At 45.1% G+C, this 17,385-nt stretch overlaps 1 protein-coding gene and 1 long non-coding RNA gene across 2 annotated transcripts in view; one reads left to right on the top strand and one right to left on the bottom strand.

Annotated features, from left to right (window-relative positions):
- Positions 1–17,385, bottom strand: part of LOC148594670 (uncharacterized) — a 372,746-nt gene that overhangs the window by 171,637 nt on the left and 183,724 nt on the right. The gene's annotated exons all lie outside the window — the stretch shown is intronic.
- The window catches only part of COP1 (COP1 E3 ubiquitin ligase), a 114,908-nt gene that overhangs the window by 29,058 nt on the left and 68,465 nt on the right, over positions 1–17,385 (top strand). The window contains exons 9-11 of the mRNA XM_088524863.1: positions 446–503; positions 2,225–2,339; positions 5,383–5,518. Coding sequence (XP_088380989.1) covers positions 446–503; positions 2,225–2,339; positions 5,383–5,518 — 309 coding nt within the window. The remainder of the gene's footprint in view (positions 1–445; positions 504–2,224; positions 2,340–5,382; positions 5,519–17,385) is intronic.

Genomic DNA, 17,385 nt, shown 5'->3' with positions numbered 1-17,385 from the left:
TTTTTTTAATTTTGCATGGCTGTCTCAAATACCATGGTTTTTGTTTTTTTTTAAAGGACCAGGAAAAAGATAGGATATTTTCAAAACATCTTGTCCTACATATAAAGGATATAAAGAATATAGTTTTGCATTTTAATTGAAGATTATTACATTGCACTTGCGTATCAGTTGTGTACCAGTAAGCCCAAACTTACTGCAGTTGGAGAGGACCAACGTTCTGCTCTGAAGTCCCTGTATTTAAAGAAACACCCAAACGCCCCTTCCTCACCCCTTTCCCTCCCGAACAACCAGCCTTGTCATTTTTGCTGGTAAAATGAATTTCAAAGGCAAGTTCACTGTTGGATGTAAAGGGCGGGGGGGAAAGCTTGAAAATGATAGGGTGTTTGCATGGTGATGTAAGCAAGCTATTTATTTGATTTTTTTAATTATTTTTATTTTTTTACAGTAGTATTATTGATTCCACGGAGTACAGTCAACCTCCAGGCTTCAGTGGCAGTTCTCAGGTAAGGAAATGCCTGTGTGTGTGCAGAGGGGATGCCGGGGTGGGGAGAGCGGCCCCAGGGGAGCGGGCAGTTCCCCTCCAAACCCGGCGCGTTACCTGCTCATCTGAGCAAGCTGCAGGCAGACATGGCGCCCTAGAAAGGGCTCCACATGCTTACGAATTTTCATATTGATATGATCAAAAAAGTGTGATACATTTAGACCTGTGCATTAATTGCCAAAGCTGACCCCCTTTCGGGGGAGAGGGGTTTTTCCTTTCTTCCCCCATCCCCGAGTTCCCCCTGTCCCCCTCAAGGCCACCCTAAAGAAGGAAGAGGTGGGTTTTGATGTTTCGTTTCTTCCCCAGACGAGCAGCCTTTGGGGAAAGGAAGTGCAGCTGACTGTATTGGCAGTGTTTTGGGTCAGTTTGACAATTAAGCACAGGAAACATTCTGCAAGATACAGTTGTTTCGAAGTGTGTCACTGAGAGCCCTATGGACAGCATGAAGAACTCCTAACTTCCCCCTGCTAGTTTAGGAAAGCTGTTTGTCACTGCTGTTGCTCTGGGCTGTGCTTTAACTTTCGCAAGGAGCTGCAGCTTTGCTTGGTTGATAAGGTTGTGTGAAGCTTGTGTAGAGCTTATATATTCAGAACCCTATAGGGGATGGTGTGTGTTTGGTCGTCGTTGTCATTACCTGTCTTCATACTTCAATTTTGCCTTTGAAATTAAGACAAATAGCATAACTGTAAGAGTAAGCACATGAAATAACCTCAACTTTTTTTTTGCTCCCTGCATGACAACCTTCTTTGTGTGAGAATAAGCTATTCTTGTCCTTGAGAGTGCAAGATCTACACTGTAGTGCAAATTTGCTAATTAAACTTCAGTGTTTTTGGAAGGAAAGTTAAGGGAACTCTTGACATTAAGAAGCCTGTAGTTCAAAGACAGTCTCATTGCAGCTAGGCTTTGCAGTGAGAATAGTGCTAAGAATATAAACTCAATTGCATTATTTTAGTGATCAATCACAGTGAGAAACGTTGCACTGGGCATGGCTCTACTGGCACGAGCAGCGTGGCTTTCTTGCACAGTATAATTAGCCTTGCGTTGCTTACAAATGTAGAAACATGTTCAGAGGGAAGGATGGGTATATCACAATCCTACCGGACAAGTCTGCCCTCTGAATTTGAGATTCAGAAGTGAATAGTGAAAAAATCACGCAGGCTCTTTGGAATTTTGCAAATTCCTCCTTCAGCTAGGAGTAAGGAGCTGTATATAGCTATGAAGTTTTTGTCCTCTCTGACAGTATGTTGAGGGCAGCTAGTAGAGTTCAGACAGCAAAGTAGTTGGGATTGCTGCTGTGGGAGCTGGGTGCTCAGCCAGGACAGCTCAAGGAGCAGAGTGAGCAGTGAGAAAAAGCACTTGGATGGGGGGGTTTTTCCCTCTCCCTTCCCCTTGTCTCTCGCTCCTGTTTCCCAGTACTGCTTAACAAGCAGCCAAATGCGGGCAGTTTGAGATACTTCTCTGCCCAGCATCTGATCAAGATGGGTTCATATAGACTGTCTCGGCAGAGCTGAGCTGCTGTGAGCCACTTTGGGACCTACTCCCGTGGAGTCTTACCTTTTTTAATCATCGTTTTAGACTTAAACAATTCGTACATTATTTATAGAGAGTTAATAATATGGTAAAATCTATGGAACTAGATGGCTTTGCCTTTCTCTAGAGGTGTGTTCTGTGTTCTCCGTCCAGACCAAGAAGCAGCCCTGGTATAACAGCACGCTGGCGTCGCGGCGCAAGAGGCTCACGGCTCACTTTGAGGACCTGGAGCAGTGCTATTTTTCCACGAGGATGACCCGTGTCTCAGGTGAGCTCCTCTTGCACAGTGGTGCCTCAAGCACTCTAGAAGATAATTTCAGAACACGCTAACTTGGGAAAGAGCAGCTCTCACTTTTCCTGTGTAAGTGGTTCCTGTAGGAGTGCTGCTTTGCATATTTATGCATGTTATTCAAACCATCCTTTTTGTTGTTGTTTTGTTTTGTGGGTTTTTTTTCCTTGCCCAATCTTTGAGGATTCTAAATGTAGAAAACTTAATCCCTTCATTTAGGAAGGGCACATATATTGCATTATAATCCCGTGCTGTGAAGGACATAACCAGAACAAACAATTTCACTGATGCACTGTGCTGAGAATGCAAATGCTTCAAACCAGTGGCCGGGTAATCCTTCTCATTGGATGTGGTATAAATGCAGTGGTTAAAACACTGCTAGCAAAACACTAGAGACATAAACATAAACTGGCAAATTCTGCTGCATTCAGTGTGCAATAGGTATTAACCTGTTTTACGAAGTTTTGCAAGTTGGATGTTATTTAACAAGTGACTTAGAGAAGTGTGGAAGCCATGTACTGGGCAGCTGGCCCAGGCTCTTGTCCCGGGGCTGCACCTTAGCTTTAAGAACAGTTTTGCAGAATTGGAAGGTGTTTTCATAGTTGCTTCATTCATAACAGCAGCTGGAGTAACTGCTACGTGGTGGACGGATGGTTCCTAACGGAATGCTAAGTTTCTTTAAGAAATAAGCAGGTCCAGCAAGCGCCTCTGGAGAAGCGGGAAGTGGCTCCGTGGCGGCTCTGCTGCACAGGGCTGTGAGCTGCAGCTCCTGCCAAGGGAACAACGAGCCCAGGGAGCTGCAAACTTCCTAGGAGCAGGAGGGAACGGCACGGAGGCTGCTGAGAGGGTGCCCTACCCCACAGCCTGGAGGGCAAGGGAGGGATCGTCCCCTTGAGGCACGGGGGTTGGTAAGAGCTGGGGCAGGAGCAGGTTTTGCCCTTCTTCGCTCAACACATCGGCTGCCTGCAGCTCTCACCAAGCAGGCAAAATGATTTGGGGATGATTCTGAACCCCAGCGGGTTGGGTATGAGCTGCTGGTGACCAGGGCGCTAACGAGGGCTTTGCAGACGAGGGGACGTCCCAGATGGTACTTGAGGTTTCCACACAGCTAGTCCTTGATACGCATGTATGTTTATGCTCAAGTAATACTGCTCTTGACCAAGAAGAGCAAATTGGACTCCTTCCAGCATTCCCTTATGGAAGACTTCTTCATAATTGGAACTACCAATATGAACCTGCTGAAAGTAAACTTCTTATTTATGTGTGTAGATCAGCTGCACTAGAGGTGGAGGATTTGCAAATGAAGTTTTTCTTCCTTAAAAAAAAAAAAAAAAAGTAACCTGTGGTATTTAATTAGGCTTTCCTCTCTTAAAGAGTCATTCCTGTTTTTTTGACACACATGAAGTTTTTCTTGCAAGAGATGCTCCTGACTGTTCTAATAGGAAGTGGAGAAGTAATATAATTAATTATGAAATGACCTTGCACTTTGACAGGGAAAAATCTCTTGAGAAATACGGTTCCATTTCCAGGCATGGCTATAGAATAACTTACAGAAGAGTGCACGCTTGGCCTCCAAACGAGGCAAATGGAGGAGCAGCAGCTACTTGCTCTTATTCAAGTGTCAGAGGCAGAAACAGTCTTTGGAAGCTGCTGACTGCTGTTCACCCCCATCTCCTTCCCCAGCTGCCCCTGCAGCAGGCGGCTGTGCTGATTGCCGTGTAGTTTTGTTCATTCCATGCCTTTTAATCCTGCTGGTAAGCGATGGATATGCTGTTACCCTTAAACATCCTAATTACTACGCTTCACATTTCCTTTATGAAATTACAAATTAAATAGCATGGAAGGGGCATTTCAGAACGCCGTGCGGTTGCAGATGAAACTCATTAGTCCTGAGCAACAGGGATTACTGAGGTACATGCAGAATTTATGCTTTCTGCCTTTTCCCATGAGGAGCCGCTGCCATGTGTTCTGTTTCACCTTAACGTTTCTCCTTTTGCTCTCTAGTATTTCCAGAGCTTGCTAACAAGTCGTGTTATCTCTTCCTTACGCTGCTGCTATAGCACAACTGGGCAGCCCAAGCTGCTCATGAGCGGGCTCTGCCGGGTCACGCTGCGAGTTCCTGGAGCACTTGGTGCTTGGGCTGCGAGGGCTGGGTGAGAAAGGGCCAGTTCCTGCCAGTGCTGCCCAGGGACTCTGCCCGTTGATACAGGAGCGCGTGTTAGGAAGGATGGTTTGTCCATGTGGTGCTGTGGTACGTTTGGGGGATTTTCCCCCTGTTTAGGAAATGTTAAAATGATTTCAGCAGAATTCTGTTCATAAACATCAAACGTGAGGAATGGGGGAATGATTTCTATGTTGCAATTTAATTTTAACTTTTGTAGTAAATGGTTTGATTTTCAGAATATTTATCATTATATTTCAAGCTGCCTCCGTTTTATCTTGTCTGCAGAAGGTCAGAATTTTCAGAAAACTAACACAGGGAGGCTTCTAGCTTCATGCTTGTCTTCCAGTTTTTTTCAGGCCTGGAGAAGGTAGCTCTATTCCTTTTGCAGCAGGAAGAGAAATGCATCCTCCAGAAGCATTTGGAATGTGATTGACACCAAATAGGGCTATACTGTAGCCCAAATACAGGGAAATGGATATATTTTCACCTTCATAGAATATAAGACACTCTTAAAATGCCTTTTGATATGCTTAAAGGTTTTCTGTTAATAATCTTTCTGGCCCATGTGCTCTGAATTTGCATAAAATAAGCGAGCTTCTCTACCTGGACTGATATATTCTGATAGCTAGGCAGGTCTCTAGCATGGCAGTTTGAACCACCCCTGCAGAGGAAAGTCTTAATTTATGCTCTGAAACATTCCCTGTCCTCAGTGAATGCTACAAGTGAAACAATGAAGTTTTCTGCCCGAGATTCCTCCCCGGTGCCAAGCAGAGGCAGCGCTGTGCGAGCGCTTGCATCTTGACTCTTGTTTCCCTTGCTGAGTTTCTCCTCTTTTCCTGTCCTCTTCCATCCCCCCAGATGACAGCAGAACCACAAGCCAGCTGGATGAATTCCAGGAGTGTCTATCCAAGTTCACGCGCTACAACTCTGTGCGGCCCCTGGCGACACTGTCTTACGCTAGTGACCTCTACAATGGCTCCAGCATAGTCTCCAGGTAAGAAACATCAGGAATCTGGCAAGGAATCTCTGTAGAAGATATGAGCTACTGAGGCAGAGTTAATAACCTCTATTAACCATGATGTGGCCTGTACCTATGTGACACTCTGCAGTGGTTTCCCCAAAATAATTTTGGACATATGTGATATTGGTGAAAACACTTAGCTGCTACAATAGGAGAAATGTTCTTCCAGTGGTATCACAGGGCTGAGTCCAGGACCTTGGAGATGCCAGTGAATATCAAGGAGACTCATATGGTAAATGTGGAGCCTGTAATAGGCTCTGTCTTCTTTGTGTATGGGCAGTTGCATCTTTAGTGATGTAGGTCAAGCATTTGAGGGGGAGAGGGGAAAAAAAAAATATTCTGCTCCGCTTGATATTTATATTTTACGTGGTGTTGGTGGATTGAGGCATCATGGTGAGAATGAATAGCAGAGTTGTTTGTGATGGTGTTTGCGTGCACTCCGCTGAGTGTTGGAAGTTGTTTCCAGTGCTCCCTGCTGCCCAGGGGTGGCTGTGCTGACACCAACTGCACAGTTCTGTTGTTGCCCAGGAACCTCCGACCACAGGAGGCTTGGTCATGTCCGTTGCACCGCTGCAGGAGGAGGCTCAGCAGAGCTGCCATGCGCCAGTTTAGACCTTTAGGCACAGCCAAAATCCCATCTCCTATCTCCTACACTATTAATTTCTTCCAGTTGAGCTCCGTGAACCTGTGTCCTGCAGGCTCAGGACAGGGAGGGACAGGGGCTAGCAGCAGCCCCGAGCTCAGGCTGGTTTCAGCAGCTGTGAATGCAGGAGCCATGTCCGTGCTCCCCACAGCCTGGGGGGACAGCAGTGATATTATGCCCAGCCTTTACATATAGGAACCGTGAGATCCACGGTAGTGATACCTGGTGTTTTGAAAGAAATGCATAGGTAATGAAATAATGATTTGAACCCCTTTTTTCCTGAGCCTTGGTCTAATGCCCTAAGAAGGGGCCTTTCAGATGGTAACAACACAGCTTGGATATTTTCAAGAGCTTCCAAGAAACTTGCAATGGGTGAGGAAATTGAGGCAGATAAAGCACTGAATACATATGTTGTTTTAAAGCAGCATTGATTGCTTAACTTCTGCAGTGTGCAGCTGGAATGTATAATGTCCAGATTAATGTCGGAGGTCAGAGCACGGCAACCAGTGGTGTGAGGTGTGGGTAACCCGCGCTGATGATGCTGGCTGCGGTGCAGTGCAGCTGGGAAGCCCAGCACCTGCAGGCCACTTCAGAGCTCGAGCCCCTGTGCGCTGCAGCTTGCTCTTGCCCTTTCTCTTCTCCTTGATGTTCTGCAAGAGCAGCATTTTTATGGCATTTGGTTAGAAAATGCTGGGAAGGCAGTAAATCTCCCATTTTGAAGGTATTGGAATAAGATTCTTGGGTGAAAGATATATTTGAAAAGTATGTGTTTTATTGTTACTAAAATGAAGATATTTGGGGGCTTTCCTCCAAGCCAGTGCTAGTCAGAGTAGCTATTTAATGCTAAATGCATTTAACCAAGAAATATCTTGGCTTACAACTTAATCTTCTCCCTGTCCTTGACTCTTTATTTATCTTTGGGTTTTTAGTGTGCGAGCTGAAGAAGGCTGTTCACTCCTGAGCATGTCCTTAAGCGCTTTAGAAGCGGCGCTGCTGCATGTGCTGCCACTGTACCTCCCTTTAGCGTTGGGCTATCCAGACAATTTCTTTAAAGTTCCAATATGTTAATCCAGAATTTTCATATACATTGCCCAATGCAGTTGTGTCATTCATCATTCTGCAGCCAAATTAGTAGACTCAGGAGAGATCTTTATGAATCTTTATGAATGTAATAAATGGGAAGTTTGTTACTCCACGCAGACAGTTCAGGGTAATGAAAGAAATACTTCTAGGTGCCCACAGATGGACCGAGTTAATTATCGGGGCTCTAAAAAGCTTTCTTCCTGGAAGGAAATGAGTGAAAAGTTTTACTTTTTTGGCCCACTGAGTTCTGAGCATGTTCGTGGGGTGTGTTGCAGAAAACACCAGAAATTTTTTTTAAAAAATAAATTTTTAATTGTAATTTAATTTAAATAATTATTAATAAAACAATTTAAATAAAGCAATTTAAAAAATGAGGCTGTATTTTAAAGGGGTATTTTAAGGGCACTTAAAGTGGAACTGACACAAAGTTGAACTTGTATTTAATTTTTTTTAATATATAAAAAAAGAATTTATTAAAAAGGGAAAGAAAGAAGGTGGCGAGCTGGGCACGTGAGGATGTTTGGTTGGCGCTGCTCCAGCTGCGCAGGAAGGTTACACAGCACGTTTCAAAGCGGCTTCTGAGGTAGACGAGGCTTGTGTGTTAGGAGCTGGGAGCGTGTTCCGGATCTGCTCCGGGATGGAAGGACGGAGCAGGGACCGTGCGGTGCCGCTGGCCTGGGCCTGGCCCTGGCTCCGGGCCCCGCTCCATCGCCCACGCGGTGGCAGCGCCGGCCGAGCACGGACAGGGACGGGGACGGGCAGCCTGGGTGCCACCACTGCCCGCCCCCACGGACACGGCTCGCCGGGCGCGCGGCCTTCACCTGAGATCACAAGTGCCATGGGGAGACCTTCCTGTGCCTACAAACTGTGCGCACGAGGGAAAATTGCAGTCCTCAGTTCCCTCTCTCTTTTTTGCTTCCTTCCAAGAATAGTTCTGGGATGAAGAGAGGATTTTCGGTGAGAACATAGCCAGGGCTTGGAAGTGGTTGGTCACACAGTGTTGCTTTAATGTTGGGGAGGCTTTCAACGTGTTTACAATATGAATATGAGCAAGTGCTTCAATATGCTGAGTTTATTTTTGTGCATTCAGATCTCTAGTGTATAGAGCTATTTACTCAGTTCTCACAAGTATATGAAGATTTGTTAGAGCTGGGCTAAGAACTGGTTTTTTTCATGTAATATGCCACCAGACAGAACTGTCATCAGAGCTTAACTTTTCTTCTACTTACTGTGGCAGTAAATGGTAGAAGACTTTCCTTTAAAGATGAGCCTGTAAACTGCAGCGTTAGCATTGGAATGATTTATGTAGAAAATTGCTTTAGCGCCATCAGAGGCCTTCAGAGAATAATGCGCAGCCTTTCACATTAAAATAAAAAAGACAGAAAAATCCGAGAATGGGACTGTAGCAAGAGCTCTGTCTGAAACCAGGCTGGCAGAGCTGGTTCTCCCACTGGGTAGTTCCCAGGTCTGGTAGAAACAGAGTCAAAGCATCGTTGCGGTTGGAAAGGACCTTCAGGATCGTGGAGTCCATTCTGCTAGACCGTGTCCCTGGGTGTCTCATCTACACATTTCTTGAACACTGCCAGGGACGCTGACTCCACCACTTCCCTGGGCAGCCTGTTCCAATGCTTGGCTACTCTTTCTGTGTAGAAATTCCTCCTAATGTCTACCCTGAACCTCCCCTGGTGCAACTTGAGGCCATTTCCTCTTGTCCTGTTTTTGGTAGTTATTCTGGAGAAGGGATCGACTCCCACCCCATTGCAACCTCCTTTCAGGTAGTTGCAGAGAGTGCCGAGGTCTCCCTGGAGCCTCCTCTCCTCCAGACTAAATGACCCCGGCTCCCTCGGCCGCTCCTCGTAAGGTCTGTGCTCCAGCCCCTTCAGCGGCTTCGTTGTCCTGCTCTGGACGCGCTCCAGCACCTCAATGTCCTTCTTGTAGTGAGAGGCCCAAAACTGAGCACAGTGTTCGAGGGGTGGCCTGGAAAGCCCCGGATTTTGGGGCAAATGGTTGCTTTTTGTAGTCGTCTTTGTCTTCACTTCTCGGAAAGATCTGCGAGTGATGCCCAAGGCCGTGTGTGTCTGGAGCTTCGTGATTTAGGCAAAGGCAGGCAGCAGTTACCCTCGTTCTGCTGCTGGAGACCTTGGCTGACCTCTCGGGAGCTTCACATTGAGCTGTGGCCCCTGATCTGGGGCTCTGCGTTCTTGCTTTTGGGGACTGCTGGTTTTCTGTTGCTTTTCGTTCCAGTACGACTAAGTAATGGGGAGGGTGTGAGGAGGCTTTTCTCGTTCAAACCGTATGGTTAGGCCAGCATTTCCAGACCATGTTTTTGTTTGTTTTGAGCCTTTCAGTAGCATGAACTGAAATCCTTTCTTTGAATCCTTTCAAAGGTGAGATTAAAAGAAAAAAAAATCCATTAACAGTATGTTTTCCATCTATTCATTTTACCCATTCTATTTTTTGTTCCCCTTTTTACTTTGGATTAAAGTGCTTTTCCATGTAAATTGAGATTCGTGCTTAATAAGGTGCTTCAGTTCTCTGTCCACCCTCACTAGTGTGGTGTTTTTCTGTGAGCTTTTCTATTTATTTATTGATTTTAATGTAAGACACTGGTTAGCGGAGCCATTTGATTAAGTTTGTAACCTTGCAATGCTTCTGTTTTTTTGTGGTGAAGTTCTATGCAAGAAATGTGTGAATGGATTTGTCCTTCACAAGATTGCTGGTTTTTGAGAAGATGAGAAATGATGAGCTGACTTTATTTTCTTAAAATACATTCTGTCCTAAACCAGTGTGTGGTGAGGTGGGGGTGGTTTTTTGTGTGTTTTTTTTAATGAATTTCTATTTTAAAGTGGCAGTTTGAAATATTAGGAAAAAATCTGACTCATTCAGTTTTTCTGACTATTCAAATATTCCTTCAGCTGGAAGGAAAGAAAGAAATGCTTGGTTAGAGATGTTAACTTCAGGGTTGCAAAGGAAGCTTGAAAAATGTAATACCCTACGCCTGTTTGAAGTCTGCATCTCATAGTTTCCTTTACCCAAGTGCTTTTCCTTCCCTTCCTTTACACAAGTGCTTCATTTTTGTTCTGTTTTGAATGCTGAGCTAATAGATTTTTCTGATGTCCGACCGTGGTCTGAATCCATGGAGTAGAGGCCGAGTGTGATTCCTCGCCAGGAGGAGGGTGCTCTGGAAGTCAGAACTCTGAGTTTAGGGCAACTGCAGCTCAATGCTGCTCCCAAAGACCTGCCCATAGACCTGCAGTACAAAAGAAGCCAGAAAACCCCAAAATATCCTGGCAGCTGCTGTCCCTGGTCCTGACCAGAAACCTGAATCTTATGTGACTTCGACGTGGCCCAGCAAGAGCTCTCACCACGCGAGTCAGGTTGGCCTTGAATCCACACGAGCATCTGCTTGTAGGGATGAAACTTGCATCAGTTGAACTTGGTAGGTGAAGGAATGACCATGGGACTTTATTTTTCCTAGTAATTTCAGACTATCTGCTAGTAGGAAGATCCTTTTCCTCTAAAACTGTTAATACTTCAAAGCCATCTCCATCTGCAGATAATTAGATTGTTTTTTTTATCAAAAAGGCAAGCACAAAATTTGATAGACAATCTGTAAGTTATTGTAGCATACTTAACCCATTTGGGAATCAGGTTTTAAACCCAGTGTATTAAACAACGATTGCTTTTCTTAATTCATTTTTTTATAACTTGAAGTTATTTCGGCTGGTTTATACAAGTATCCCTGGCGGAAGTTTTCATGCAGTCCTGTTCAATTACAGCACTGGGTGCTCAAGCACTGGAGCGAATTGCTCAGAGGCTGAAAAACCACCAAGGATGGAGGCTTCAGCCATGAGTCTGACCGAGGGTCTGGCCCTGCTGGAGCAGGAGGGAGGATTAGGCACCTTCCAAGATCTCTCCCAGCCTGAATTAACTGACGTTCTTAGGTGCTGTATTGTTATGTAAAACAATTTGTATCATTCATACCTTGAGTTTTTTCTCTTTTTTCCAAGTATTCTTGTATTCTTGATGAAAACACATGAGCAGTTTATTAAAGCTTTAAATTCTGTTCCCAGCGTTTTGCCACAGGTCTTCCTCTGACCTTAGGTTGTGGGGAGAAGCAATTTGCCTAGGTGGTTTTGTCACATATCATGCAAAATGAAAGTTGCTTCCTGAATCCTTGGGGGTCATCAGAACGCAGGTGAAATCCGTAGTGCTCAGCAGCAGGAGACGGGGCCGTTCGGCAGGATCGTGCCAGAAGATCATGGAAGGCTGCAGCGGGCGCCACGGTGGCAAGTGCTATCCCGGAGGCTGGTCTTCGGGCTGGGGCACGGGTAGGTGCGGAAGCTGCGTCGGGGCTGTCGCCTCCGCCGGGTTATGGGGCCGAACCTCCCATCTGGGGCTGCTCCTGTGCTGCCCTCCTGATCCCCTGCTGGGCACCCCCTGCCCTACTGCCCCCTCCAGCCTCTTCAGTGTTGAGTTTTGTGTCCACCTGCTTGAAGAAACAAAGCCCATCTTCACCAGAGCACCCATTTCTGTTACTCTACTGCCTTGTTCATGTAAATCTTGAGCAGCGCTTGCAGGAAATGCCTCTCTCTGCTAGGAGATGATCAGAGGAGAATTAATGTCCCTGGATTTTTGTTTGGTTGGTTTTTATCTTCCTTGCTCACTAGGGACTTAATTTGTTAAATTAACAGGTTGTTTTAAAAAGTCTATTTGTTTACAGTGATATGTTAAGGCATATGAAGATGCAGAAACAATTCTGTGAAAAGCCTTGAAGTAACTCACCCTGGAAAAGATGCTGGAGCTAATGATTATTAATATTGTCTGTATTGATAAATACAGGCTGTAAGGCAAAGATGCTTTGGATTTATATGTTGCTTAGATGCTCTGTGGAATAACTTAAGGAGAGATGTTTATCTGCTATTCTTATACTCAAACAGATGTGTATCCACTGACTAGAAGAGATAGTGGATCAATTTTCTTGATCTGAAACTTGCGTGCAGTAAATGATATCCATCAATACCTTTAATTCCCCTAATGAATAGGGAAGGATGGATAGAATACTGGGCAAAAAGATTCCAAGTGTCATCAGTGATCTCTGGAAGTGGATTTGACAGATGGACTAAAAAGGTTTCAAATGGCATTTAACCTCCTCCGGCCTTCCAGGCAGCAGGAGCATCAGGATTGGTTGTTTCAAGCCATTCTCTGGCTCTTCCTGACCGCTCGTGTGCAGGACAGAGCTGGCGCCGATGCCGCCAGGCCCGGGCTGCGATTGCCGGCGCCCACGGGCAGCTGGCACCGAGGCTGGCCCGGCTGTCCCTCCGGCTGCAGGGAGGCTGCCGCGCCGGCTCGCGCTCACCGGCGCTTGCAGGCAGCTTTCCAAGCCTTACGCTGCGTTCGGAAGGTGCCGGTCCCAGGAGGTCGAGCTGCGTCCCGCAAGCTGAGGCAGCTCTGGGAGCTTCCCTCTGAGCAGGGCTTCCCAAGCCTGAACGCAGAAAGAGAGGGGTGGAGGAGTTGGAGGCTTAACGCTTCCTCCGTCGCCGCGTTTTGCCACTTGGAGGCAATGCTCACGCTGTCTTCAAAGCTGCTCGCAACCTATTTTGTCTCAGCCTAGCTGCGAGTAGTGGCAGATATTGTTTTCTGTCTTTTCCTCCCTCAAACATGCAGAGTGTGTGCAAAATATTCCAGCAGACTGATAATTTGGCTAGAATTTTAAATAGCATCATAAGAAATATTCTGTGTTTAACTGCTGGCATCTTTAGTTAACACTTCTCTGCTCTAGCTTATTTAATGCGGTGTGTGTGGAAAAACTGAACCTAATGCTCATTAACTTGCATGATAGATTTCTGTTTGGCTCATTTTGCTTCTGCGTATCTGGCATATAGGCCCTGGGATTGTTGTCATCTTCTCTTCAGCATGCAGGAGAGCATCACCTAGCAGTAAAGTGGCTTTTTATCAATACGCTTTATGTTCAGCTGCTTGCAAAATTCCGTAGCTCCCCATAGGCTTTCCCATCATTACTGCTAATTAAGACAGGTTCCACTGAATACATATACGCACAAAACTTGCATAGGAGAAGAGAACAACTCCACAGTGGTTATATGGCCTCATAGTCACTGTTGTAATCCAACATCTCAGCCCTTATGTGGAGATCAGGATCAAGGTCTGCGTTTCTGTCCCCCAAAATAGTGGACATCCTGGTTCTCCAAGCTTAGCAGTTGCTGACGGGCACTAGCTGAGAGGCACGGTACAGGGCACAGTACATTTTCTCATTGCACTAAAGGAAGGAATGTTGTATTTGGCAAAGACAAAACATGAAAGTAGCTCTCTTGGTTTTGATCTTAGAGCTCTTAAGATTGAAGTAAATCTATAAACCTCTTGTATTTCAAGTTAATATTCTCCTTCAAACAAGCTCCTTATAGCCTGGGAATATTAGTTTCTATTAGAACTGATGGCATTCCATTATGCGTAAAAGGATGTTTTTATTAGCATGAGGTGGGCTGAGAATTAGATCTAACCATATTAACTTGTTGACTTGATGCTTATACATTTTCTTGTTCAAAACAAAATAAAACTCTAGGCTATTGTGGCTGGGAGAAAGATGTGAGAAAGCGGCACTGTTGCTCCAATGTCCTCCCAAGGGAACGGGCAGCCCAAACCTGCGGGTGTGCTGCCAAATCCAGTGAGCAGTGGTAATGCCCATCCCTGTTCTGCACAACTGGTTCTGCCAGCTGGGAAGCAAAAAGGTAATCAACACATTAAGATCTGACTGCTTTATTTAAAGAAAAAAAAATCCCCTGTGCAGGGGGCTTCCTGTAGCAGCAGGCCTAAAGACTGCTGCTAAAATGCCTTAGGTTTTTTTCCTATTGACAAAGTAGCAATAACGTGGGGCATTATATGTACTTAGTCATTGATTTGGGTGATGGAGCTCTTGGCAGTGGGAAGTAATTGAGAGGCCTGCCGATACCCTCGGAGAATAGGAAGAATTTCTGTGATTGAGTCACTTGTTTATCCACCTATCCTCAAGTAGGAGGCAATGAAACGCGAAGGCACCGCGGCCTCAAGTGCTTCTGTTCAGCTGCCTCAGGGATATTCTCCTTCCCTTCTCCCTGGGTTTCCTTTCATTGGATCAAGCCCACAGCTGATATAAGTGAGATTGCCCTGGTGACTAACTTGTGACTCAGGCTCTCCTGGGGTCCTTTTCTTGTGATAATTCACAGGCAGATTGAGGCACCAGAAACTATGAAACTCCAAATTTGTTAAATTTGGTCATTCAGACCCCAGGCTACCTTGGTCCAGAGCAAAACAATTTCCGTCTCAATCTGTGCATAGGAAATGTCATCTTTCACAAAATCACTTAACTGTCCAGTGATTAACAGTTTTGGAAGATCATCTCCTTTTTATACCGGATAGCTTTTAGACTCATTTGAACATGTATTCTCCTCGTGCATAAGTTGTCTGTTTGGCCTGGTTAGTTTGGAGGTGGAGAATTCCTAAAGCTTCCTCTTTTTTTTTTCTTTTTTTTCTTCTCTCTACTTTTCAAGCTCTATTAAAGATCATCCATGGCAGCCTACAAAAGCCTAAATGTGGCATCAGGTGAAGAAAACACATCCAGAAAATATAGTTTCTCCATGATAGCAAATAAATGCGCAAACACGAGCCTTAACCCTGGCAAAGTGGTTGGTTAAATAGCTTTTCAGGATGCTCTGTGTTCCACCAAGTAATCTCCTGGGATAAGGCTCATCCCCTGAAGCACGTTTTTCATCAAGCCTCTGTTAGACTTGAATCTCATCCATTAAGAGTCTATAATTACAGTGGCCAGGGCATCTTTGGCTTCATCGGAGGAAAAGTCTGGCAACTGTTTGCTAATCTGGAGCTTGTATTTAACCCAACTCCTTTGTTTCTTGGGGGTGAAAATGTTTATTATATGATGGTAGAGTGCCTTGAATGGAGTCTCCTTTGTGGCTAATCCGTGTATCCATGGAAGGTTTGGTTTATTTTGCTGTCCTTCTCCCCCACTCCACCCCAAAGATCTAGGTATTGCAGTAACTTATATGAGGTATCATGATATTCTTACTCTGTTTATAGTTTGGAAAATATATTTCTTGGGACAACCGTCTGTGTTGAACATGATGGGTATGTGCTAACCCTAGGGGTCTGTTCTTGTTCCTGTGGCACAGCTTAACGACTTAGCGATAGTAACAGTGACCTAATTTAGGTGGCACTCTCAAATATGTGAAGAAAGTAGCGATTGATGCAGATTTTGCTTTGAAATATATTTTTAAGCAATTAAATGCATGTGCTCACTCATAGTTTTAGCACAACACTTTTTTCTTATTGAAACTTCTTATGCTTTGTTTCGATACCCCTTGTTTTTGTATGTAACAAAATTCAGGCTTTGAGGTGAAGTGCTAAGTATGAGCCCTGTAATTGCAGTTTCTTATGCCCGAATGTAGCTTTGTTTCAGAACCTGCAGATTAGCAGTTAGTAGCCAAACTATAAAAATGGAATTTGGGATTAAGGATGGCAGGATCGTTCAGAGGCCAGTGAGGTGGATCTTGTTGAGGAACATGTGGAAGCGGCGGACGCGCTTGCCTCTGGCTTCTCCTCTCATGGGGCCAAGCTCCCAGGCGTGCTTCAGGAGCAGGTTATTTCATAATACCATTTGTCACCTGCGAGTGCTCCTCAAGGGCCCGTGTTTGTTTATTTACTTAGGCTTATTTATTTTCCAGCAACTTTCAGTGGTATTTTCCCAGCACGCTGGTCACTTAGTGACCAGGAAAAAGAAAAGTTACCTGGGATTTGGAAAAGGCTCTTCTCTTTTTTCTTTTTTTTTTTTCCCATGCAGCAAGACAACAAATTTCTATCCCATTTAATTCTTGTAAGTAAAATCTGGTGCATGTAGATAGATCTTCTCCAAATAACCAAGGTTTTTAGTATCTCCAAAAGATTCCTTATGTAAAATTAAAATAGTCTTTGGTTAGCCAGGGTTTTTACTCTTCCCTTTTAAGATGTGAAGGAAAGAGTGGCAATAACGGAGTAGCACCTCTCTGAGGAGCAAGGATCACAGCTAATCCCAAGGAGATGGTGTGTGGGTATTCAGACTGTCCCACGTGTAGCTTACCTCCCGTGCTTCCTTTAAAAGTAAATAAATGCAGTAGTGCTCATCTTGAATTTTATTCTATTCTTGATGTTTTCATTGCAATAATCTAAAATCTTTTTTAAAAAAAGAAAAAAAATCACCAGAAAAGGCCAGCTGGGGATGCCGAGCGCAGGGAAGCCTCGACACGGCCGTGCTGGTTCCGGATGCAGGAGGGCTTTGCTCCTGCCGTCGCGTCTCTGAGGCTGTTTGAAGGCCCCAAGTCTAATTGACTTTGAGTTTTCATTAGTTGGTGAATTTTATTGTTCTTTTAATTACATGCTAACTGCTATAGACGCATTGAGATACGCATTTCTGTCTACAGCGTCTCTATTAAAAACAGTCTAGAAGTAATGTTAGGGAAACAAAACCAGCTCAGGTGAGATGATTCTCTTCTGGTAACTTTGCTTTTTACCAGACATTACAGCAGGATTATTTTTTCCCTTCAGTAGCAGAAGTCTGAGGATATAAACGGAATGCAAGTAGCTGAATCACTGCCGTCAGTCTCCGTGTGCTGCACCAGAACCCTCAGGACTGCAGACAGTAGCTGGGACAGCAGTTCCATTAAGATGGTGGCACACACAAATCCGTTGCCTCGTTGCAGAGGCTTCTGATTATGAAACCCTTCCATCGTGCGGAGTGTGCTGACAAGACGGGGCAGGCCCCAACGCCGCCTGGGCCGCGTTCGTCCAAATAACGTTGGTTGGACTAGGATAGATCTGGTGCTTGGAAGGACGAGGGGGGAGAGCAGTCTGGCTGCTTGTCTCCCTTTTCATATGAGTAGATGCACGTTTGCTTTCTTCATTCCCCAGTCATAAACACTTCCTTTTTTATAGGCTTGTGGCTTTGCAGGCTGGGTCTGGCTGGCGTGTTTTCCCTACGGAGAGCGAGGCCTTCTGCACCAGGGCTCTTTCCTGCTGCTGCTCTGGAGAATTTTTAGGTGCCTGAGTTAGATGACCAAGTTGCAGACTGTTT

This window comes from Tinamus guttatus, unplaced genomic scaffold, assembly GCF_059628265.1.
Source record: "Tinamus guttatus ecotype Peru unplaced genomic scaffold, ASM5962826v1 Tinamus_guttatus_pri_ptg000215l, whole genome shotgun sequence".
Lineage (NCBI taxonomy): Eukaryota > Metazoa > Chordata > Aves > Tinamiformes > Tinamidae > Tinamus > Tinamus guttatus.
The sequence above is the reverse complement of the archived record's forward strand: the minus strand, read 5'-3'. Positions and strand labels throughout refer to the sequence as shown.